General features: G+C 45.7%; 1 protein-coding gene across 1 annotated transcript in view; it reads left to right on the forward strand.

Annotated features, from left to right (window-relative positions):
* The window catches only part of itga1 (integrin, alpha 1), a 356,017-nt gene that overhangs the window by 157,212 nt on the left and 174,613 nt on the right, over positions 1–24,192 (forward strand). The window contains exon 7 of the mRNA XM_070862517.1: positions 3,949–4,097. Coding sequence (XP_070718618.1) covers positions 3,949–4,097 — 149 coding nt within the window. The remainder of the gene's footprint in view (positions 1–3,948; positions 4,098–24,192) is intronic.

Consider the following 24,192-nt stretch of genomic DNA (forward strand, 5'->3'; position numbering starts at 1 on the left):
AATTGATTCCAACATTTTCCCCACTAGCGATATCAGGCTAACTGGTCTATAATTCCCTGATTTCTCTCTCCCTCCTTTTTTAAAAAGTAGAGTTACATTAGCTTCCCTCCAATCCATAGGAACTGATCTTGAGTCCATGGAATTTTGGAAAATGACCACCAATGCATCTACTATTTGTAGGGCCACTTCTTTAAGTACTCTGGGATGCAGACTATCAGGCCCTGGGAATTTATCGGCCTTCAATCCCATCAATTTCCCTAACACCATTTCCTGACTAATAAGGATTTCCCTCAGTTCCCTCAGTTCCTCCTTCTCGCTAGACCCTCGGTCCCTTAGTATTTTCGGGAGGTTATTCGTGTCTTCCTTAGTGAAGACAGAACCAAAGTATTTGTTCAATTGGTCTGCCATTTCCTTGTTCCCCATTATGAATTCACCTGATTCTGATTGCAAGGAAGCTTACATTAGTCTTCACAAGCTTTTTCTCTTCACATAGCTATAGAAGCTTTTGCAGTCAGTTTTTATGTTCCCTGCAAGCTTACTCTCATACTCTATTTTCCCCTTCCTAATTAAACCCTTTGTCCTCCTCTGCTGTAGTATAAAATTCTCCCAGTCCTCAGGTTTGCTACTTTTTCTGGCCAATTTATATGCCTCTTCTTTGGATTTAACACTATCCCTAATTTCCCTTGTTAGCCATGGTTGAGCCACCTTCCCCATTTTATTTTTACGCCAGACAGGGATGTACAATTGTTATAGTTCATCCATGTGATTTTTAAATGTCTGCCATTGCCTATCTACCATCAACCCTTTAAGTATCATTCGCCAGTCTATCCTAACCAATTCACGTCTCATACTATCGAAGTTTCCTTTCTTTTTCAGGACCCTGGTCTCTGAGTTAACTGTGTCACTCTCCATCTTAATGAAGAATTCTATTATGGTCCCCTTTCCCCATGGGGCCTCACACGACAAGATTGCTAACTAATCCTCTCTCATTACACAACACACAATCTAGGATGGCCTGCTCTCTAGTTGGTTCCTCGATATATTGGTCTGGAAAACCATCCCTTATACACTCCAGGAAATCCTCCTCCACAGTATTGCTATAAGTTTGGTTAGCCCAATCTATATGTAGATAAAAGTCACCCATGATAACTGCTGTACCTTTATTGCACGTATCCCTAATTTCCTGTTTGATGCTATCCCCAACCTCACTACTACTGTTTGGTGGTCTGTACACAACTCCCACTAATGTTTTCTGCCTTTTGGTGTTTCGCAGTTCTACCCATACAGATTCCATATCATCCAAGCTAATGTCCTTCCTCACTATTGCGTTAATCTCCTCTTTAACCAGTAACGCTACCCCACCTCCTTTTCCTTTCTGTCTAGCCTTGCTGAATATTGAGTACCCCTGGATGTTGAGTTCCCAGCCTTGGTTACCCTGGAGCCATGTCTCCGTAATCCCAATTATATTATATCCATTAACAGCTATCTGCGCAGTCGGTGCGGAATGGCCGCCAACTCTCTGTGGTGGGGCCGCCGTTTTAAAAATTGCCCTTCCTCAGATTTGGAACGGTGTAGGGGACTGTTTTCCAGCTGCACCATGCACACGCCGACCCCTTACCGACTCGTGGCGACCCCTTCCCGAAATTGCCCTGCATGAAATTTCCCCTTTTCCGGAATTGCCCCGTGGGAGAGGCGCTGCTGCCGGTTGGTGTCCCCGACAGCTTTTGCTGTAGGTGCACTTTCTGTGACATGACGGTGCGGCCATGTTATTTTTTTTTGTCAGCCGACTGCCAGGTTGGGCCGACAATTATGGCCGCGTGTTCAGCCGGGTCGCCAACATGCAGCCTGGCACCACCTCTTTGGTACCAGGCCGCTGGCCCAGCCGAAACCCTCCATGGTGGCCCAATATTTGCCTCTAAAGTCGCTGCAGAGTTCGCAGCGGCCCTCCACTTTAACTGATGGGGAGCGCGCTGATGACTTCAAGCGTCAGCTACTTCGCCCCGCCCCCACTTCCGCCCCGCGAGTGACGGCCACTCCGCCCCGCCCCCACTTCCGCCCCGCGAGTGACGGCCACTCCGCCCCGCCCGCACTTCCGCCCCGCGAGTGACGGCCACTCAGCCCCGCCCCCATTTCCGCCCCGCTTGTGACTGCCACTCCGCCCCACCCCCACTTCTGCCCCGCGAGTGACGGCCACTCCGCCCCGCCCTCACTTCCGCCCCGCGAGTGACGGCCACTCCGCTCTGCCCCTCCTTTCCGTCCCCGATGATAAGGCCACATCCTCTTCGCTCCAAGAAAAATCCCGAAATGCTGAATTTCTCTGATTTTGCCACCCCATGCATTGGGTTGGCCGGAACACTTCGAAAACGGTAGGTACAACTCATTTCAGGCGGTGGGCAATTTCGGCTCCAAAGAGGGCAAAATAGGGTGACTTTGCGCCTTACATTAGCGAATGATTTTGCGACCGGGCGTGACGATGGTATCGACTCCCGCCTTATTCAGCGGGGATTTTGCGGCAGTGCTACAGCATTGCGCCCTGATCTACTTCGCACAGAAATCGTGACGTCATCGCCGTGCGCATCGCCCCGGTAACGCCCTGGACCCAAAATTGCCTTCCGCCCCACAGCATCGCCGGAGGAGTGCATCGGGCGGCTGGCCACTTCGGGAGCAATGCTTAAAGGCAAGGTGGTCAAGGTAAGTAAAAAAAAAAGCTTACTTTTTTTCTTCCAGCTTTTTTCGCGGGTTCCTGCGCGGGATTGTGGCTGCCGTCGTGGTCCAGGTAAGTTGTTTTTATTTTGCAGTGCAGCGATGGCTCTTCCCTTTAAGGGAGGGAAGGAGCCTTTCAACACGGCAGCGCTGCATGGCTCAGTGTCCAGTGCTGCTGATCTCACCGCCCTGCCTTCTGCCGGTTGCGTGCTCCATTTCCTTCTTGGAGCACAAAAGGCGAATTTAATAAAAGTTTGAAATCGTTGGCACCTGGCGTAGGAGATCAGGGCACAACGCCATAGTTCTGCCACAAAACTCACGCCGAACATGGCGGGAGTTGATGTCATCATCGCGCCATCACAAATTCATTTGCGCACCTTTAGCGTCCCCCGGAGGCGCTAATGGGAGGCGCAAAGGCGCCCAATTTCGCCCTCTTAGGGGCCAAAATTGCCCATTGCCCGAAACGAATTGCACCTACCGTTTTCGAAGTGTTCCGGCAGGGTTGCATGTCTGACTAAAGTCCTGAAGAAATGGTGCACATGTTTTGTCTTTTTAATGCTAGCAATCTGATGCAGCCTGATCTGACCAGATTAATGACCTTTTAATACCTCCTTTTTATCTATCTTTATCCTCTCCAATTTCTCTACCCCCTCCTCCTTTGCTGTGACATTGGCAGTAATGTCTTCATTTGTGAAGACAGATGCAAAGTACTCATTTAGTATCTCAACCATGTCCTCTGCCTCCACAAAAACATTTCCTTTTTGGCCCCGATTCAGCCCAGTCCTTGCTTTGATTATCCTTTTACTTTTTATGTTTAGAAAATACTTTGGTGTTCACTTTTACGTTGCCCTCTAATCTTTTCTCATAAACTCGCTTTGCTCCTCATTTATTTTTCTTTACAGCAGGAGTACAGTGGAAGATTCTTGGGGCTTATTGCTTCAAGAAGTTGACTTATCAGGCCTTGCACTAGATCAGTACTAAAAGACTTATGTCTTATAGCGTAAAGAACTTTTCATGTAAAATGAGCCCCAAATCTGTGTCATGCCTTAGAGCAGTACAACTCAGTATATTCATTACCACATTAAATGCTGAAAACTTACAAGTAGGACAGTAAAGTGTCCCACGGTCATTTTGCTGACGTAAGAAAATGATTACACTGCTTCCTAATGATTCTCTGGATTTCTAAGAAATGTAAGATCACTGCATCTGATTTCACAATGTCCTTTCTCCTCACTAATAATTTAGGTTGGAATTATGCAGTATGGTCATAAAGTCACACATGAAGTCAGTCTCAATCAGTACAACACAACTGAAGATCTCTTAGAAGCTGCTAAAAAGATAAAGCAGTGGGGTGGAAATGAAACGAAGACAGCTCTTGGAATTGAATATGCCAGGTTAGTACACTGAATGCAAAATCATTGGCTATTAACTGCTTTATAAATGCAGCATTGTGTTGACCAATGTTCCCCTTCATTTTGTTTGGGTGCGCAGCCCATTCAAAATACCGCGCATGTGTGATTTTTCCTACTGAAAACCCGATGAGCCGCTGTGCGGGAGCTGCAGGGCACTACGCGGCCACTCAGCTTAAAGGGAACGTTGGTGATGACTCTTTATATAAGGACGACTGTATTTTTTCAGGAGGATTGGGTTACTATATGATTGTTTTTTTTGCGACAATGTTCCCATTTTTCTGGTTCAGCCTGGTACACCACCTGTAGTCAAAAGATTAGATACCTACATATTACATTGTGCTATAAACAGTGTAATTTAAATGACAGAAGCCTAGATTTTGTCTTCAGTGAGCTTCAACACGTTATTATAATTAGTAAATCTGCCCACTGGGTGTATTTTCCTCTACACCCAGTAGCGATCAGATTAAAATACTCAAAAGACTGTCTGCCAGTGATTAACTTCAAGATGTATTTAACTGCATCAAAATGATCCAGCACCACAGTAGGAAACAGTAGTTAATATATTGTTCTGTACATTATCTCTGCTCTGTGTGAGAAGGGGTGCACTGAAAGCTCATAGCCATGTTCTCTACACTTTTATCGATACTCTCTTTCGTAGATTGAAAGACTGAGGTGATGTTAGATGGCAACAGTTTGAACTCGCAACAAAGCAGTCAGAACTGTCACCAGAGGCTCCATCATTGTGGGCCGTACTGCAGTGTTTACAGAGCTAACCACTTGCTCTTGTTTGACTGCATGGTATCCTAACACAGATGAGACTGCACACAGGGAGGTTAAAGTAACAGTGACCTCAGTCTTTAATAAGACACTCCAGAGTGAGGAACAGGCCTTAGGGGCTGGTTTATATACAGTGCTCCCAAGGGATGCTGGGACCCCTTGGGACTCCAGGGGATGTGCTCCCTGGTGGCGGAACATGGGAGTGCATGCTTTACAGATACACATCACTCCCTGCCAAAGTCAAAGTGAAAACTATTTACAAGGTGAGGCGGTCGGGAGCCTTTCTTTCCCTGGTGGACCGCCTCGGTACAAATGACTGTTCTGGTGTGTTGGCTGTGCCCTCGCTGGGCTGGAGTCTTGTTGGCCATGCAGGGCTGCTGGGTGAGCCTGGCCTTGCTGGGCTGTTGGGCGTGATGGGTTCAATTTCCTGATCCGGGGTGGTGTCGTTGATCCTTTGGGTGTGTGTTGTGGGCTCGAAAAAGGCGGTGTCTGCTGTGGGTTGTTCAGGGCAGTCTGTGAACCGCAGCCTCGTTTGGTCCAGGTGCTTTCTGCAAATTTGTCCATTGTCTAGCTTGACTACAAACACCCTACTCCCTTCTTTAGCTATCACCGTGCCCGTGATCCACTTGGGACCATGTCCAGAGTTTAGCACATACACAGAGTCATTCAATTCAATTTCCCATGACACAGTGGCGCGACCATCGTTTACATTTTATTGCTGCCGCCGGCTCTCTACCTGATCATGCAGGCTGGGGTGAACCAGCAAGAGTCTGGTTTTAAGTGTGATTTTCATGAGTAGCTCAGCCGGAGGCACCCCTGTGAGTGAGTGGGGTCTCGTGCGGTAGCTGAGCAGTACTCGGGATAGGCGGGTTTGGAGTGAGCCTTCTGTGACTCATTTACGGCTCTGTTTGATGGTTTGCACTGCCCGCTCTGCCTGCCCATTGGAGGCTGGTTTAAACGGGGCCGAGGTAACATGTTTGATCCTATTGCGGGTCATGAATTGTTTAAATTCGGCACTGGTGAAACATGGCCCGTTATCTCTGACCAGTATGTCAGGCAGGCCGTGGGTAGCAAACATGGCCCTCAGGCTTTCAATGGTGGCGGTGGCGGTGCTTCCCGACATTATTTCACATTCAATCTATTTTGAAAAAGCATCCACCACCCCAGGAACATTTTACCAAGAAACGGGCCTGCATAGTCGACATGGATCCTCAACCATGGTCTGGAGGGCCAGGACCACAAACTTAGTGGTGCCTCTCTGGGCACGTTGCTCAACTGGGCACACACGCTGCATTGCCGTACACAGGACTCTAAGTCAGAGTCGATACCGGGCCACCACACGTGGGATCTCGCTATCGCTTTCATCAGTACTATACCCGGGTGTGTGCTGTGGAGATCCGAGATGAACGTCTCCCTGCCTTTTTGGGTAGCACTACGTGGTAACCCCACAACAGGCAGTCTGCCTGAATGGACAGCTCGTCCTTACGCCACTGGAACGGCTTGATTAGCTCTTGCATTTCAACAGGGATGCTGGCCCAGCTCCCATGCAGTACGCAGTTTTTTACTAGGGACAGCAGAGGATCTTGGCTAGTCCATGACAGGTGATTTATCATTTTTAAATGCTTCCATAACCATCAACAAGTCTGCGGGCTGCGCCACCATCAACAAGTTTGCAGGCTGCGCCATTTCCACCCCCGTGGTGGGCAATGGTAGCCGAATGAGAGCATCCGCACAGTTCTCGGTGCCTGGCCTGTGTTGGATGGTATAGTTGTAGACTGAGAGCGCGAGTGCCCACCTTTGTATGCGGGCTGAGGCAGGGATATGAGGGGTTTGTGATCAGTTTCCAGCTCAAATTTGAAACCAAACAGGTATTGATGCATTTTCTTTACCCCGAACATACACGCTAATGCCTCTGCCTCAATCATGCTGTAGGCCCTCTCGGCCTTAGACAAGCTCCTGGAGGCATAGGCAACAGGTTGCAACTTCCCCGCAAAGTTAGCTTGTTGTAATACACACCCGACTCCGTACGATGACGCATCACATGCTAGCACAAGTGTTTTACACGGGTTATACAATACACGCAGCTTGTTGGAGCATAAAATGTTTCTGGTTTTCTCAAAAGCAATTACTTGGTTTTTACCTCATACCCAGTTCTCACCTTTACGCAATAACACATGTCGCGGCTCCAAGAGGGTGCTTAATTCCGGTAAGAAGTTACCAAAATAGTTGAGGAGTCCCAGGAACGACCGCGCATTTCTGATAGCCTCTGTCTTGGCGCCTGTGGGCCAAATGCCGTCCGTCGCGATCTTTCTTCCCAAAAACTCCACTTCTGTTGCCATGAAGATGTATTTCGACCTCTTCAGCTGCAGCCCTACACGATCCAGTCGCTGGAGGACCTCCTCCAGGTTTTGTAGGTGCTCGACGGTGTCCCGAGCCATGACCAATATATCATCCTGAAAAACCACCGTGCATGGTACCGACTTGCGTAGGCTCTCCATGTTTCTCTGGAAGATCGCTGCAGCTGACCGAATTCCAAACGGGCATCTGTTGTCGATGAACAGTCCCTTGTGCGTGTTGATGCAGGTGAGGCCCTTCGAAGACTCCTCCAGCTCCTGCGTCATGTAGGCCGAAGTCAGGTCGAGCTTGGTAAATGCCTTGCCTCCTGCCAGCGTCGCAAATAGGTCTTCTGCCTTAGGTAGCGGGTATGAGTCCTGTAGTGAGAAACAATTAATAGTTACTTTATAATCGCTGCAAATCCTGACTGTGCCATCACTTTTGAGTACTGGAACAATCGGGCTGGCCCACTCGCTGAATTCTACTGGGGAGATGATGCACTTGCGTTGCAGCCTGTCCAGCTCGATTTCCACTCTCTCCCTCATCATGTGAGGTACCGGTCACGCCTTGTGGTGAATGGATCGTGCCTCTGGGACCAAGTGGATCCGTACCTTTGCCCCAGAAAAGTTTCCAATGCCTGGCTCAAAAAGGGAAGGAAATTTGTTCAGAACCTGGGTACATGTGGCCTCATCGACATGTGATAGCGCTCGGATGTCATCCCAGTTCCAGCGGATTTTGCCCAGCCAGCTCCTGCCAAGCAGTGTGGGACCATCGCCCAGGACAATCCAGAGTGGCAGTTCGTGCACCGTGCCCTCATAGGTGACCTTGACCATGGCGCTGCTCAGGATAGTGATGAGCTCTTTGGTGTACGTTCTCAGTTTCGTGTGGATGGGGCTCAGGGCTGGCCTGAGTGCCTTGTTGCACCACAGTCTCTCAAACATCTTTTTACTCATGATGGATTGGCTAGCGCCAGTGTCCAGTTCCATGGCTACGGGTAAGCCATTCAATTTTATATTTAGCATTATAGGTGGACATTTCATCGAAAATGTGTGCACCCCGTGTATTTCAGCATCTGCCTCCTCTCTCTGAGGCTTGAAATTGCTTTGATCCACCATGGACCGATTTTCCTTTGCCATGTGGTGGTTAGCAGCTTTTGCAGAGCTTGCAGCTCGTCTGCAAGCTCGTTGGAGGTGCCCCATTGTTCCACAGCTCTTGCAAACATACCCTTTGAAGTGGCATGAATAGACTGAATGGAAGCCTCCACAACACCAACAAGCTGTGAATTGCCTTGCATTCATTCTTTGTTGCGGACTCTGAGTCATCTGGGTCACCTGAGGCCTGCTGGCAGTTGCAGATTCGTGGTTTCTGCCCTGTACATTTCTGCTTGCAAACACAGTTCCAGTTAATTTATGAACATTGTTAGCACTTTTGTGCTGAGAGATTTGTTTGGTGTTATCACTGGTGGACATAAACGCCTGTGCTATCGCAATGGCCTTACTGAGGGTCGGTGTCTCTACAGTCAAAAGTTTTCATAGGATGGTCTCATGGCCAATGCCCAGTAAAAAAAGTCTCTGAGCTTCTGCTCCAGGTAGCCATCAAACTCACATTGTCCTGCAAGTCACCTTAGCTCGGCAATGTAGCTTGCCAATTCCTGACCTTCAGATCGCTGGCACGTGCAGAACCGATACCTTGCCATCAGCACGCTCTCCCTCGGGTTAAGATGCTCCCGAACCAGTGTACACAGCTCCTCATATGACTTATCTGTGGCTTTCATCAGAGCCAGAAGATTCTTCATGAGGCTGTAGGTCAGTGCTCCGCAGACCATGAGGAGGACCGCTCTCCTTTTTGCAGCGCTTCCTTCTCCGTCCAGCTCGTTGGCTACAAAGTATTGGTCTAGCCGTTCGACATAGGCTTCCCAGTCCGCACCCTCCAAGAACTTCTCAAGGATGCCCATAGTTTGCTGCATCTTTGCGTTGGATTCGTATACTCGTCGCCAGTTATTGTGGTCCTAACACAGATGAGACTGCACACAGGGAGGTTAAAGTAACAGTGACCTCAGTCTTTATTAAGAAACTCCAGAGTGAGGAACAGGCCTTAGGGGACGGTTTATATACAGTGCTCCCAAGGGATGCTGGGATCCCTTGGGACTTCAGGGGATGCGCTCCCTGGTGGCGGAACATGGGAGTGCATGCTTTACAGATACACAACAAATAGCTTGCTGGATGGCCCCACACAACGTAGAGCTGGACTCCTCTATGCTCTGTACCATTGGGCTTAAGCTCTCTGGCAGGCTGCCCAGTGCACTGAAAAGATTCTGGTATATAGGGATTAGTCTTTGAATGTAGGTTGCATCCTCGAGATCTTCATCTGTACCTTCTGCAGCAGAGGTAAGATGTGATCTTTCCTCTGTCAGCTCCTCATCCTCTGTGTGCTCTACATTTTGTTGACCTGAAAGGGAAGAGAGGGACTAAGGTTAGGTTTTAGTGTGAAGGATAAGCAGATACTGATGAGTGACTGCTGGAAGCAGCTGCACTTTGTCCTGCTTAGTGCCAGAGGGTGAGATTTCAGTGAGAAGGGACAGAGTGAAAGATAAGAACCCTGCAGGATATATCCTCCAGCCTGGGCACGTGCGCTGCCCTTGACATCACCCATCCCCACAATCTCCATGACTTGCCCCTCCAGTGTGGGGAGGAGCTGAATCTGCCTCCTCCTGTCCTCCCCTCCACTCTACTATTGTTTGCTAGCTTTGCCTGCAAGAAAGAAGGGAGTGTGTTAGTGGTCACCTGATGAGATGGTTTGAGGATGTGCACATCAAGGTGGAATAGTGTTGCTGGTGTGTAAGGATGGCAGAGGTGTGTTGAATTGAAGGCAGTACTAGAGAGGATATACGAAGGTGCAGAGTGTGGCATTCGGAGGTGGAATGATGTGTGCTGCAGTGAAAGGAGGGGAGTGCTGATACTCGGGGGAGGGAAGGGACTTCAGGTGCAGAGAGTGATACGAGATCAGAGTTAGGAGACACCTTAGCAACTCTGGTCAGGTCATTAAACATATTCCTACATTGGAGCCAGCTCTGTGGGGTGATGCGCCTGGTGCTGATGCCCTCTGTCACCTGTATCCACTGCTGCCAAGCAGCTTGTTAGGATAAGATCCTGCCGCTCAATGGGAAGAGCACATCCATCCTCCTGTCGACCTCCTCCACCAGGACCTCTATTGCAGTGTCAGAAAAGCTTGGGCTTTCAAAGTATTTGCTTCTCCTGTCCATTCCTTTTAAATTTCTCCCCTTCCCCGACATGGTTATAATTTAAAAAAACCCTTCAAGAGGTGCAGATTTACATCCGGAGCTGTACAGCCATTGCTGGCCTCCATTTGGAAACATCCTGGCAGAAGTCATACTCCAGTGACTCCATGATTGCAATTCCAGCCAGTGGGTTTTTTAATTCCTCTCCAACTCTATGGAACGTATTCCGTTATCTTTTTTTTTAATTAAATTTTTGTTTTATTAAGCACTTCAGATAGCAATACATCTGGGAAATATCCTGCAGTAAAATTGGTATTTTTGCAAAAACAATAACAATAATCTGGTAAGATCTCCTTAGTTGTTCCTTCTGTAAGTTTCATTGAGATTTGTAGGTCCCTTCTGTACTGTCTGTGACAGTTTCTGGTTTTAAGTGTTTCCTTCAGTTTGTAACTATATTGTCTATAATTTCACAAAATAAAATCTAATGAATTGTCAATCACACATTTGCTCATGTATATCAGACCAAACTGGGATTAAGAACTTCACTGAGCCAAAGTCCTAGGCCTAGAAATTCATCTCGGGCAGTGGATGAAGACTGACAGTATCGGATTGGCTGCCCATTATCCGCAGCATCTGATATTCAGTTCCATTGCAGTCAATGCAACTGAATAAATGGCACTGCATATATCGGGCGGCCGATCTCGATCTGACACCGCCCGGTTAGCGCTGCCGCCCAAGACAAATTTCTAAGACTAGAACTTTTCCCTCCATTTATTTATCCCAACTGCTGTGATTGATCCCTATCACCTGCAACTGGACAGTGCTGTGCTGTCTGACCTGAAGGATCCCTGAGTGAAGGGCCTACTATCTTTAGCAGTTTTCAGTTGCCTTCAGCCAAAGTGCACCTTTAAGAGGTGCATCATCATCATCATCATCATAGGCAGTCCCTCGAAACGAGGATGACTTGCAGCTGCACCAAAAGAGGATGAGTTCACAGGTGTTTCAAAGAAGGACCTAATATTCCAGGTCCTGAACTACATATTGAAGGGTGGAAGATGCCTGTGCGTGGATTCTTTTAACGTGTGGTGGCCGTTGCACACCAGCCACCAAACGGATTGACAGAGCTAGGTCTTGGTCTAGTGGCAAGGATTAGCCAAGATGACTGGGGACCTGCTCTGCTGCGTGGGCCTAGTGTGCACACATATCGCAGTGTGGGCTGGCCCCTGCTGCCCCTGGGCCCTCGCCTCTTCTGGCCCTGAACTCTCGCCTCTCCTGGGCCCCACTTTAAGAGGTGCAAACTACTTTTAAGTAGCGGCTGGAATGCTGAAAATTGAAAGCATCAATTAGGCAAGCTGATAATCTACAATTGGACTAACATGCTGGCAACCTGCCTATAACATGAGACTGAGGGCTCCCATCCAATTTAACAGCCCTGTCCTACCCATGAGATATCTGTGTAAACTGTGAACATTCTAACAAGTTGTGAAAAGGTACATGTAGTAAAAGACTGTTACAGTTGAATGATAATTCTGGAAAAAGTTAATGACGGGAAAAATATCCACTGCTCCTCCTAACTAGGGTATGCAGCTCCTGAAGTAACGCAGCAAGCAGTTCTTTTATGGGGCCCAAATTTGGCCCTCCGGTTTTTTCGGTGCTCCTCCGGGCCCCCCCGCCGACATTTTACCTCAGAAGCAGCGCCAAAAAAAATCCGTGTGATCATGGCCGATTCTCGGGCCATCTGTGGAGCTGGCGTGGTACAGAAGAAAGAGACGGGGCCGGAGCTAGGTCCTGGCACTGAAAACAGTGCCGGAACCTCCGCACATGTGCACTAGAGTCTGCGCACATGTGCAGTAGCTCCTGGCAGGCCGTTTTGGCAAACGCACACTGCAGGCTATGTGGGAGGGGCCGAAGCACACCGTCCCTAGCCCTGTCCAAATGGACTCCCTCATCGGTGGCCCGCTGCGTTCCCTAAGGTAGGACTTCTATTTTTTATTTGTTATTTACTGATTGATTTTGGTGCTTTAGATGCAGAGTTATTTCTATTACTTTATTTGTTATTTATTGATTGCTTATTACTTTGGTCTTGGTGCTTTAGGTGCAGGGTTCCTTCTATTTTATTTGTTAATTAATTGCTTATTACTTTTTGTGCTTTGCTTGGTGCTTGGTGGTGCTTTAAATGTAGTTACTTGCGCCGATTCTTTAACTGTAAGTAAGGTCTTTCTGTGCGGACAAAAGTGGACACATACACTGCCCTAAGTTAGTTTAGTAAACTTTTTTCTGGCCAAATTGGCATAAATGGTGTAAGTGGCTGGAAACGTCCCCTTTTGAAAAAAAAATAACCTAACAAAAAACCTAACTAACTCACTTACACTGGCGCTAATTAAATGGCCATATTTGCAACTAAAAAGGTACACCAGAAAAATCAAGTTACACCAAAAAAAAACGTGCAACTTATGGGAAGATTTGGGCCCCTGGAGTGAACTCCACATGCATGCTATAGTGCTGCTTCCAATGAACAAGAGGTCCACACACAAGCAATCTGTCCTATCTGTATAGCGTCAGTTCGTTTGTGAGTCTGCTTTGTTACACAGCTCCACTTCCACACCTTTCTTGTCTCTGTCTTGCTGCCTTTGATTTTAACATCAAAGTTCAGAATGGTTGCATCAAGCCAAGTTCTAATAATGCCAAAATATACAACTTTATTGCGTGCTGGGAAATAAGTGTATAACAAAAAAAGGTTAAGCTATTGTTTGTTTTTAGGTCTTGTGGGTCTTTTATAACAGGAATTTTCAGCCTCTACAATGCAAGATGAATGCTAAATCTCAATTAATTTATGAGAAATCTATTATCTAAATTTCCAGTGTTGAGTCAACTTATGTTAAAGGGTATCAGACTAATCTTTGCCCTTTTTGACATGTGCACACATATCAATGGGACTCAAATCTAATAATCATGTCTGAAGTTTACAAGATGCTGAAATTAACCTGTCTTTGAACTGTCACACACTCCAAAGATATTAATTGTATGCAAGCCAAACTTATCTTAACCAGAAAGCAGAAGTACAAAGTGAAGGGCAATATTGCTACTCATCAGTCATCAGAGCTGAAGTCAGACACAAAGATGCATTAGCTCAGATAATGAGGCAGTCCATGCCCGCATGCAACAAGTCCTGGACAACATTCAGACTTGGGCTGATCAGTGGCAAGTAACATTCAGGCCACTTGAGTGCCAGGCAATTACCAACTCCAAGAAGAGAGAGCATAACCACCTCCCCTTAACATTTAATGGCATTACTATCGTCAAGTCCCCCACCATCAACATTCTGGGGGTCACTATTGAGCAGAAAGTGAACTGGACCAGCCATATAAATACTGTGGCTGCTAGAGCAGGTCAGAGGTCAGAGTGGCTCACCTGAGGGCTCTACGTTCTTTAGATTTTGGGCCAACAAGTAGAATGGCTTAGCTAATTTTTAGTAGCATATTTGCAGCGTAAACAATTAATTTATATTTTAACGTTTGTATTTAAAAAGAAAGTGAGTGGTGTCCATTGTTTTATGTATTGGGGAGAGTAGAGAAATGCATATTTCCTGTGTTATACTGTTTACTCTTCATTTGTCTGACTTATGTAAATATCATCACTTCTTGTCTCAAAGGTCAAGTCTTAGTCTGATAAGAGTGGATATTCAGTCTGCTTTTGAAGAGAGGGAATCATGTGATCGCAAATGATACATTCCAGAAGGGTACAAGGGATCTCTGTTCTGATTCCTGGGTATGACTATCATTTACTTAGATATTTAGCAGAGTAAAGCTACACTCCAGATCATATATGTGAGGCCCACTACTGGGAGCTGCTGATGCTGTTGAATCTGAGAAAATATGCTGAAGGTTTGTGCTCGAGATAACTACGGCAGCATTGCTTCCAGTTTGCCTCTTTGCTGAGATGTTTGTTAGCAGCAAGCCACACTTCAGCTAAAGTAGAGCGGTATGTGGCTCACAAAATATCGGTTAGCCACCTGTTTTATTTGATATCTTTCATCCCTGCATCACGCCCATCAACCCATCCGATATGGTCCCCACTCTTAAAGCAATCATTATTGCTCCTCTCCTCAGCAACCTTTCTTAGCCTTTCCACACTCTCCAATTAGTGCCTTGTCTCAGGAAGTCTTCCTATCCTCTCCAAAGACCTGGAGCATGATGTCACCTCGCATTTACACTCCCAACTACTTATTCAAGATTCTCCAACCTGGCATCCAAGCTGCACCTAAACTACACTGGTCAAAATCACAAACTGCATCATCCTCCTTGACTTTTTTGCTGCCTTAGTACTGTTAGGCCTCTTCTCTGTAGTCCACCCCAGGGTAATGTTCTCTCCTGGTTCAGCTCTTGCCTAATTCATTACAGGCAGTACATTGATGCCAATTGTGTTCCTGTTCTTTACACATGGTTATCTCCATTGAACCCCAGGGATTCCTCCTTTTCACTTGGTGATATTGTACGTGGGTACCTATCGCATGTACGCTAATGACACACAGATCTATCTCACTGCTTCCTCCATTGATCCGCAGGTTATTGTCATACTTTCAAATTGCCTGTTGGATATGAAGACCTGGATGTGCCAAAACTTTCTCCAGCTGCATGACAAAATTAAGACCATCCTCTTCAGTTCTCGCCAGCAACAGTTCCATTAACCATTCCAATCTCAAGCTGAATCAGGTCATCTTCTTCCCCAACAACCACCCCATCGCCAAAACCATTTTACATCACATCCATAACATTGTTCGTGGAGAGTCATAGAATCATAGAATGGTTACAGCACAGAAGCAGGCCATTTGGCCTGTTGAGTCCATGCTGGCTCTCTGCAAGAGCACCTCAACTAGTCCCACACACCCGCCCTTTCCCTGTGGCCCTGCACATTTTTTTCCTTCATGTACTTATCCAATTCCCCTTTGAAAGCCACAATTGAGTCTGCATCCACCACCCTTTCAGGCAGTGCATTCGAGATCCTAACCACTCGCTGTGTAAAAAGGTTTTTCCTCATGTCGCCTTTGGTTCTTTTGCCAATCACCTTAAGTCTGTATCCTCTGGTTCTTGACCCCCATCATGATTTTGAGTACCTCTGTCAAATCTTCTCTCAACCTTCTCTGCTGTAAAGAGAACAACCTAGGCTTCTCCAGTCTATCCAAATAACTGAAGTCCCTCATCCCTGGAATCAATCTCGTAATTTTTTTCTGCACCCTCTCTAAGACCTACACATCCTACCTCCACTGCTCCCCTTCCGCTGCTGAAACCCTAATCTATGTCTTCCTAGCTGGCCTCAAGCCTCCAAATCTATACTTAATCCAAAATGTCACAGCTCGTTTCCTCTTCTTAACTAAGTCCCACGTTCCCATCACCCTATCCTCTCCAAATCACTGTGATTCCTCTTGCCTCAGCGTGATATTCAGCATGAGGCATGGGGCTATGGGGAAAGAGCAGGCGAATGGGACTAATTGAATATCTCCACCAAAAAGGGCATGATGGGCCAAATGGCCTCCTTCTGTCCTGTATCATTCTAAGATTCTATAATTCTATTACCTTCACCTGGCCACCTTCTTTCTCACTTCCTGCTTTCAGAAATCTACTCCAAATATTTTTGATCATGCATTTGATTCCCCATTCTAGCTTCTCCATTCTATTCCCCTTTCCCCATGCTCGGTGTCTATTTCCTCCTTATTATAAAGTGTCCTGAGGAGTGAGGAGCATTGTATAACTATAAGTTATTGCAGCCTCTGATGGTTTATTAAAAAAGGAAAAACTGATAAGTTATCTATTTGTCTTTCAGTTTGCAGAATAGTTTTGCAATGCATTAAAAATAGCTAGTGGTATTTAAGCCAATAAGTTTCAGTTAAGACATTTAAGTTCACAGAAGTTCAACCCATTGTTGTACTCCTTTTATGAATAAATTGGCAAACTATCGAAGAGAATAATGTATCCAGTCCATTTTTGGGATAGTGGATGAAAAACTCCCCAAACTGGAAAGGTCAAGTGACAAGCCTGGTTCAAATAATGTCAAATGTGTCAATAAGAATAGCACTGAGTTAGAATAAAAGCATTCCGCATTACTTTCTCTTTTCTAATTTTCTCACTCAACCAAATAGGGAGACAAATTGCTTTGTGTAGCGTTGTATATGGATTCAAAAAAATGTGACACGTCACATCCAGAGCAGTTCTTGCCCATTACCTCATTAATAGTTTGTAACTTGTTTAGTTGCTGAAATATGCCACATATAACAGCATATACAAAGTACAGTTAATGTTGAATGTGCTTCAAATAAATCCATGGGATTCAGCATTGTTGACCTCCTATATTTTAATACTAAAATCTGATTACTTAAGGATATGAAGCATGACATACTCAATTTCTATATCTTACCGCTTTCATTTTTTATGGAAAATTAAATTTTACAATAATAACCCCACATAAATGTTGCCATAAAAGTGAAAGAATGCTCTTTGACCATATTAGTGCATGTAGCATTACTTCCAGATGCATCTTATAACCTAATTTCCTATGTTCCAGAATGTAGCCATTCTGTAGGCTCAAGCGTAAACTTTCAAACATGCTGCTTTTATACCTCAGCTATTGCTTCAGCAATTACATTATTTTTCCGGACGTTTTTCAGTCCTGATCTCCAGAGTCTATGAATGAATAAAAAGTTTCATGTTCCCAGCGTGAAAAGCAGCTGGAATTGACAAATGTATTCCAGAGAGTACTTACAACTAACCCAAAATACCTCTCAGATGGCCTGACCTCTCAAAACATCGTGGGTTACAGTTGAGAAAAATAGTTAAAGGGCATTTACAAAGCAGCATCTGGGCAATAGTTTATTTTTATACATACTACCCATTCTTGCAATTGTTAAAGCATGAATGCTGATTTAGTTGCATGGACTGAGAACTTTCGTGCAAATTCAACACCTCTACAAAAGAAACATCGGCTGGATATAGGGCAGCAACATTATAGAAAATAGGAGCAGTAGTAGGCCATTCAGCCCTTCGAGCCTGCTCCGCCATTCAATATGATCATGGCTGATCCGCTATCTCAACACCATATTCCCGCTTTCTCCTCATACCCCTTGATGCCTTTTGTGTCTAGAAATCTATCTCCTTCTTAAATATATTCAGTGACATGGCCTCCACATTCTTCTGTGGTCGAGAATTCCACAGGTTCACCACCCTCTGAGTGAAAACCTTTCTCCTCATCTCAGTCCTAAATGTCCTACCCTGTACCCTGAGACTGTGACTCCTTGTTCTAGACTTCCCAGCCAGGGGAAACATCTTCCCCGCATCTAGAATGCCCAACCCATCAGAATGTTGTACGTTTCAATGAGATCCCCTCTCATTCTTCTAAACTGTGGTGAATACAGGCCTAGTTGACCCAATCTCTCCTCATAAGACAGCCCTGCCATCCCAGGAATCAGTCTGGTGAATGTTCACTGCACTCTATAGCAAGTATATCCTTTCTTAGGTAAGGAGACCATAATTGCACACAATACTCCAGGTGTTGGCTCACCAAGGCCATGTATAACTGTAGTAAGACATCCTTGCTCCTGTACTCAAATCCTCTTGCAATGAAGACAAACATACCTGCTTGCTGCACCTGCATGTTTGCTTTCAATGACTGGTGTACAATGACACCCAGGTCCCTCTGTACATCAACATTTCCCAAGCTGACACCATTTAAATATTACTTTGTCTTTATGTTTTTCCTACCAAAGTGGATAACTTTACATTTATCCACGTTATATTGCATCTGCCATGTGTTTGCCCATTCACTCAACCTTTCTAAATTGCCTTGCAGCGTCTTTGCATCCTCCTCACAACTTATAATCCCACCTAGTTTTGTGTCGTCAGCAAACTTGGAAATATTACATTTGGTTCCCTCATCCAAATCATTTATATATATTGTGAATAGCTAGAGCCCAAGCACTGATCCCTGTGGTACCCCACTAGTCACTGCCCACCACCCCGAAAAAGACCCGTTTATTCCTACTCTCTGTTTCCTGTCAGTTAACCAATTTTCAATCGATGCCAGTATATTACCCCAACCTTATGTGCTTTAATTTTGCACATTAACCTCCTATGTGGGACTTTATCAAAGGCCTTCTGAAAATCCAAATAAACTACATTCATTGGTTCTCCCTTATCTATTCTACCAGTTACATCCTCAAAAAATTCCAGTAGGTTTGTCAAGCACGTTGATATTATCTAAGTCTGCCGTTATCACATCCTTTATAATAGACTCTAGCATTTTCCGTACTACTGATGTCAGGCTAACCGGTCTCTCATTCCCTGTTTTCTCTCTCCCTCCCTTTTTAAATAGTGGGGTTACATTTGCCACCCGCCAATTAGCAGGAACTGTTCCATAATCTATAGAATTTTGGAAGATGACAACCAATGCATCCACTATTTCCATGGCTACCGCTTTTAGTACTCTGGGATGCAGATTATCAGGCTCTGGGGATTTATCGGCTTTCAGCCCCATTAGTTTTTTCAGCACTATTTTCTTACTAATAATCAGTTCCTTTAATTCCTCTTGCTCACTAGACCCTTGGTTCCCTAGCATTTCTGGGACATTATTTGTGTCCTCTTCCGTGAAGACAGAACCAAAATATTTATTTAATTATAGCCGCTGTTCTTTAATCAACAGTCTTTGAACACAGATTCACACTGGGAGCATTAAAGTGCTGAATTTACCTTATGTGACAACAATTGCTTTTCTGATTAAAAAAAATATGCAGTGAAAGGATCTGATCTTGTAATGAGACACATTCTTTGTATCCAACATGTTTTAAAATAATAGATTTATTAAACTCAAAAATGTGAGTGTAAAGGGCCCTTGGATTTGGCAATATTCTGGCCGTTATTTGTTTGTGGCACTGCTGCTCAAATATTGACTTTGGCACCTCAGAACACTGGAATCTGCATTGTGTAATTATTGAAATATTGTGTTGCAACACAGAAATGTAAATGACAGTGGCCTAGACTTTGTCTCCAGTGAGCATTATCAAGTTATTGTAATTAGTCAATCTGTTCACTGGATGTATCTTCCACTTTGCCCAGTAGCAACCAGATTAAAATACTCAAAAGACTGTCTACCAGTGTTTTGGTCAGAGATGTATGTCGCTGTTTATGCATCAAAATGAACCTAATCCAAAACAAAGGCAGGAAACAATGAGATCAATGTATTAGCTGTGACCCTTCTCCTTCCAAATGGCTGAAGAAATGGTTGTCATCCTGTGCTGCTGATGGGAATGACTCTAGCAGCATCCCAGGGAAGGGTGGCTATTTTTATTGTCTTGGAAACATTGATATGACATTTCAACAGTCGTATTCAAAAAACAGAAAATCGGAAGCTTCCATACAAGCTGTTATGTAGGTAAACTTGTATATACCTTGTACAGCCACCAGAGGGCTCATCCCATGGAGTCCCAAGAGATCCCACAATCCCTTGGGAGCACAGGTAATTAAGAAGGCCACACAAGCTGTAGAGGTACTCTGGAGACCCACCGATTCAAAGACGGAGGAAATCGAGAACACACCAAGGCCACAGAACGTGACGGAGCTGCGATCGTTTCTAGGACTCCTGAACTACTTTGGTAACTTCTTACCGGATCTCAGTACACTGTTAGAACCACTGCACACCTTACTGCGTAAAGGAGACGAATGGGTATGGGGCAAAAGCCAAAAAAATGCCTTTGTAAAAGCTAGAAAATTGTTATGCTCAAACAAATTGCTTGTGTTGTATGATCCATGTAAGCGTTTGGACCTAGCATGTGATGCGTCGTCGTATGGCGTCGGGTGTGTATTGCAACAAGCTAATGAATCTGGGAAATTGCAACCGGTTGCTTATGCATCCAGAAGTCTGACTAAGGCTGAGAGAGCCTACAGCATGATTGAAAAAGAAGCGTTAGCTTGTGTCTATGGGGTAAAGAAAATGTATCAATATCTTTTTGGGACGGAAGTAGGGACAGGCCGAAAAAACCACGAGCTAAATTTGGGTCGGGGCGGCCCATCTACTGCAATGTGGCGGCTACTCGATTCCACCGCATGGCCACTGCAAAACGACAGTAACGGGCCTTGTCCGAACCCTAAATTTCGGCCCCTATATCTCTAGAAATAAACCCTAGTGCTTGGTTTGATTTTTGAGGATGTGATTTTGAGTAGTTGCAGATGTTTGGTGGGTGAGTGGTGGGGAAGTGGTGGTTTGCGCAGTGTGCATATACAGAGGTTCAGATGCTGGTATGTAGGACCTGTTGAAGCATGGACACACCTTGACCACCCAACTGAAGCCGTTGAATTTTTTATGGCACTGTGTCAAGCTTCGTTCCACGACACTACTGGCCAAGACCTCCTGTGCCACTTCCCTCCATATGGCCCTGAAGACGTGGGGCAATGGCCTCTTTCCACTGGTCGGGAACAGCGCTTCCCTCTTTTACTCCGCTGCCCCCACCAATGCTTCCAATGTGGATATGGCCATAGCCTTGAGCTGTTTCAGTTGGTCTCAGGTCGACTTCTTTTGCTCGAATGCTAAAAATGAGTATCTGCACAATGATACAACCTCACCTTTAAGAACTGGAATGAGAAATGTGAAGGATTGAAGGATGATTGCCAAATGCAAGTCACCTGAAAGTCAGTAGCGTTCCGGTAGTAGCGGACCTGTAGTGCCCATTGAGGTCATTAGGGCTTCATTTACCGCCCCCTTACTTCCAGTCAGCCTAACCTCGGTAGTGGAAAATTATTGGAAAAAATTCTGAGGGACAGGATAAATCTTCATTTAGAAAGACATGGATTAATCAAGGACAGTCCACATGGATTTGTTAAGGGAAAGTTGTGTCTGAATAACTTGATTGAATTTTTTGAGGAAGTAACATGGAGGGTCGATGAGGGTAGTGTATTTGATGGTAGTGTATATATGGATTTTAGCAAGGCTTTTGATAAGGTCCCACATGGCAGACCCTTCACAAAAGTAAAAGCCCATGGGATCCAGGGCAAAATGGCAAGTTAGATCCAAAATTGACTCAGAGGCAGGATGGAAAAGGTAATGGTTGATGGGTGATTTTGTGACTGAAACACTTTTTCCAGTGGGGTTTCACAGGGCTCAAGCAAGCCCACGGGGTCAAGCAGGGCTGCATCATCACGCCAGCGCTCTTTTCCATCTTCCTCACTGCAATGCTCTATCTCATTCTCAACAAACTCCCTGCTGGAGTGGAACTAAACTATAGAACCAATGAGAACCTGTTCAACCTTCGTCACCTCCAGGCTAGATCCAAGGTCGTCCCATCCTCTGTCACTGAACTACATTATGCGGACGACGCTTGCGTCTGTGCACATTTAGAGGTGGAACTCCAAGCTATTGTCAACATCTTCACCGAGACGTACAAAAGCATAGGTCTTGCACTAAGCATCCGTAAGACAAAGGTCCTCCACCAACCTGACCCACCACACAGCACTGCCACCCCCCCCCCACCCCCGCCGGTCATCAAAAACCACGGCGTGGCCTTGGAAAATGTGGACCATTTTCCATACCTCGGGATCCTACTATCAGCAAAGGCTGACATCGATGACGAGGTCCAACACCGCAACCAGTGTGCCAGTGCAGCTTTTGATCGCCTGAGGAAGAGAGTGTTTGAAGACCAGGACCTCAAATCTGGGACCAAGCTTATGGTCTACAGCGCAGTAGTGATACCCACCCTCCTGTATGGCTCAGAGACGTGGACCATATACAGCAGGCACCTCAAAGCACTGGAGAAGTACCATCAGCACAGCCGCCGCAAGATCCTGAAAATCCCCTGGGAGGATAGACGCACCAACGTCAGTGTTCTCGCTCAGGCCAATATCCCCAGCATCAAAGCACTGACCACACTCGACCAGCTCCGTTAGGCAGGCCACATCGTCCGCATGCCCGACACGAGACTCCCAAAGCAAGCGCTCTGCTCAGAACTCCTACACGGCAAGCGAGCCCAAGGTGGGCAGACTTTTCAAGGACACCCTCAAAGCCTCTCTGATAAAGTGCAACATCCCCACTGACACCTGGGAATCCCTGGCCCAAGACCGCCCTAAGTGGCGGAAGAGCATCCGGGAGGGTTCTGAGCACCTCGAGTCTCGTCGCCGAGAGCATACAGAAATCAAGCGCAGGCAGCGGAAGGAGCATGCGGCAAACCAGATTCCCCACCCACCCTTTCCTTCAACCACTGTCTGTCCCACCTGTGGCAGAGACAGTAATTCCCGTATTGAACGGTACAGTCAGATAAGAACTCACTTTTAGAGTGGAAGAAAGTCTTCCTCGATTTCAAGGGACTGCCTATGATGATGATATGATGATGATGACAGGGCTCAGTACTAGGTCCCTTGCTTTTTGTGGTATATATCAATGATTTATACTTGAATGTAGAGGGTATGATTACAAAGTTTGCAGATGATACTAACATTTCCTGTGTGGTTAATAATGTAGAAGAAAGCAGTAGACTGCAGGAAAATATCAATGAACTGGTCAAGTGGGCAGAGCAGTGGCAAATGGAATTAAATCCGGAGAAATGTAAGATAATGCATTTGGGGTGGGCTAACAAGGCAAGGGAATACACATTAAATGGTAGGACACTGAGAGGTGTAGAGGAACAAAGCTACCTTGGAGTGCATGTCAACAGATTCTTGAAGGTAGCAGGCCAGATAGATAAGGTGGTTAAGAAGGCATATGGGATACTTGCCTTTATGAGCCGAAGCATAGAATACAAGAGCAAGGAGGTAATGCTTGAACTGTATAAAACACTAGTTAGGCCACAACTAGAGTACTGCATGCAGTTCTGGTCACCACATTACAGGAAATATGTAATTGCACTAGAGAGGATACAAAGGAGATATTGCCTGGACTGGAGAATTTTAGTTATCAGGAAAGATTGGATAGCCTGGATTTTTTTCCTTTGGGACAGAGGAGCCTGAGGGGAGACCTTATTGAAGTGTATAAAATTATGAGCGGGTTAGATAAAGTGAATAGGAAGGACCTATTTCCCTTAGCAGAGGGGTCAACATAGATTTAAGTAATTTTTAGGAGATTTAGAAGGGATTTGAGGGCTAATTTCTTCACCCAGAAGGTCGTGGAGGTCTGGAACTCACTGCCTGAAAGAGTGGTAGACGCAGAAGCCCTCACCACTTTTAAAAAGTACTTGAATGGGCAGTTGAAGTGCCGTAACCTACACGGCTACGGACAAGAGCTGGAAAGTGAGATTAGCTGGATAGCTCTGTGTGTTGACTGGCGCAGACACAATGGGCCAAAATGGCCTCCTTCCATGCTATAAATTTCTATTATTCTATGATTCTATGATTCTATGAATAACCACCAGGTTGCCATATCCTTTTTGGAAACATTTGTGAAACAGGGAGCTAGAGCCCATAAAATCATAGAATGGTTACAGCACGGAAGAAGGCCATTTGACCCGTCGACTCTCAGCTAGTCCCACCACCCTGCCCTTTCTCTGCAGTCCTGCAATTTTTTTTCCTTCAGATACTTATTCAACTCCTTTTTGAAAGATAAAATTGAGTCTGCCTCCACCACACTTTCCAGCAGTGCATTCCAGATCTTAACCACTCGCTGCATAAAAAAGTTTTTTCTTACATCGCCTTTGGTTCTTTTGCCAATCACCTTAAATCTGTGTCCTCTGGTTCTCGACCCTTCTGCCAATGGGAACAGTTT

The sequence above is a fragment of the Pristiophorus japonicus genome, chromosome 2 (genome assembly GCF_044704955.1).
Source record: "Pristiophorus japonicus isolate sPriJap1 chromosome 2, sPriJap1.hap1, whole genome shotgun sequence".
NCBI classification, from domain to species: Eukaryota; Metazoa; Chordata; class Chondrichthyes; family Pristiophoridae; genus Pristiophorus; species Pristiophorus japonicus.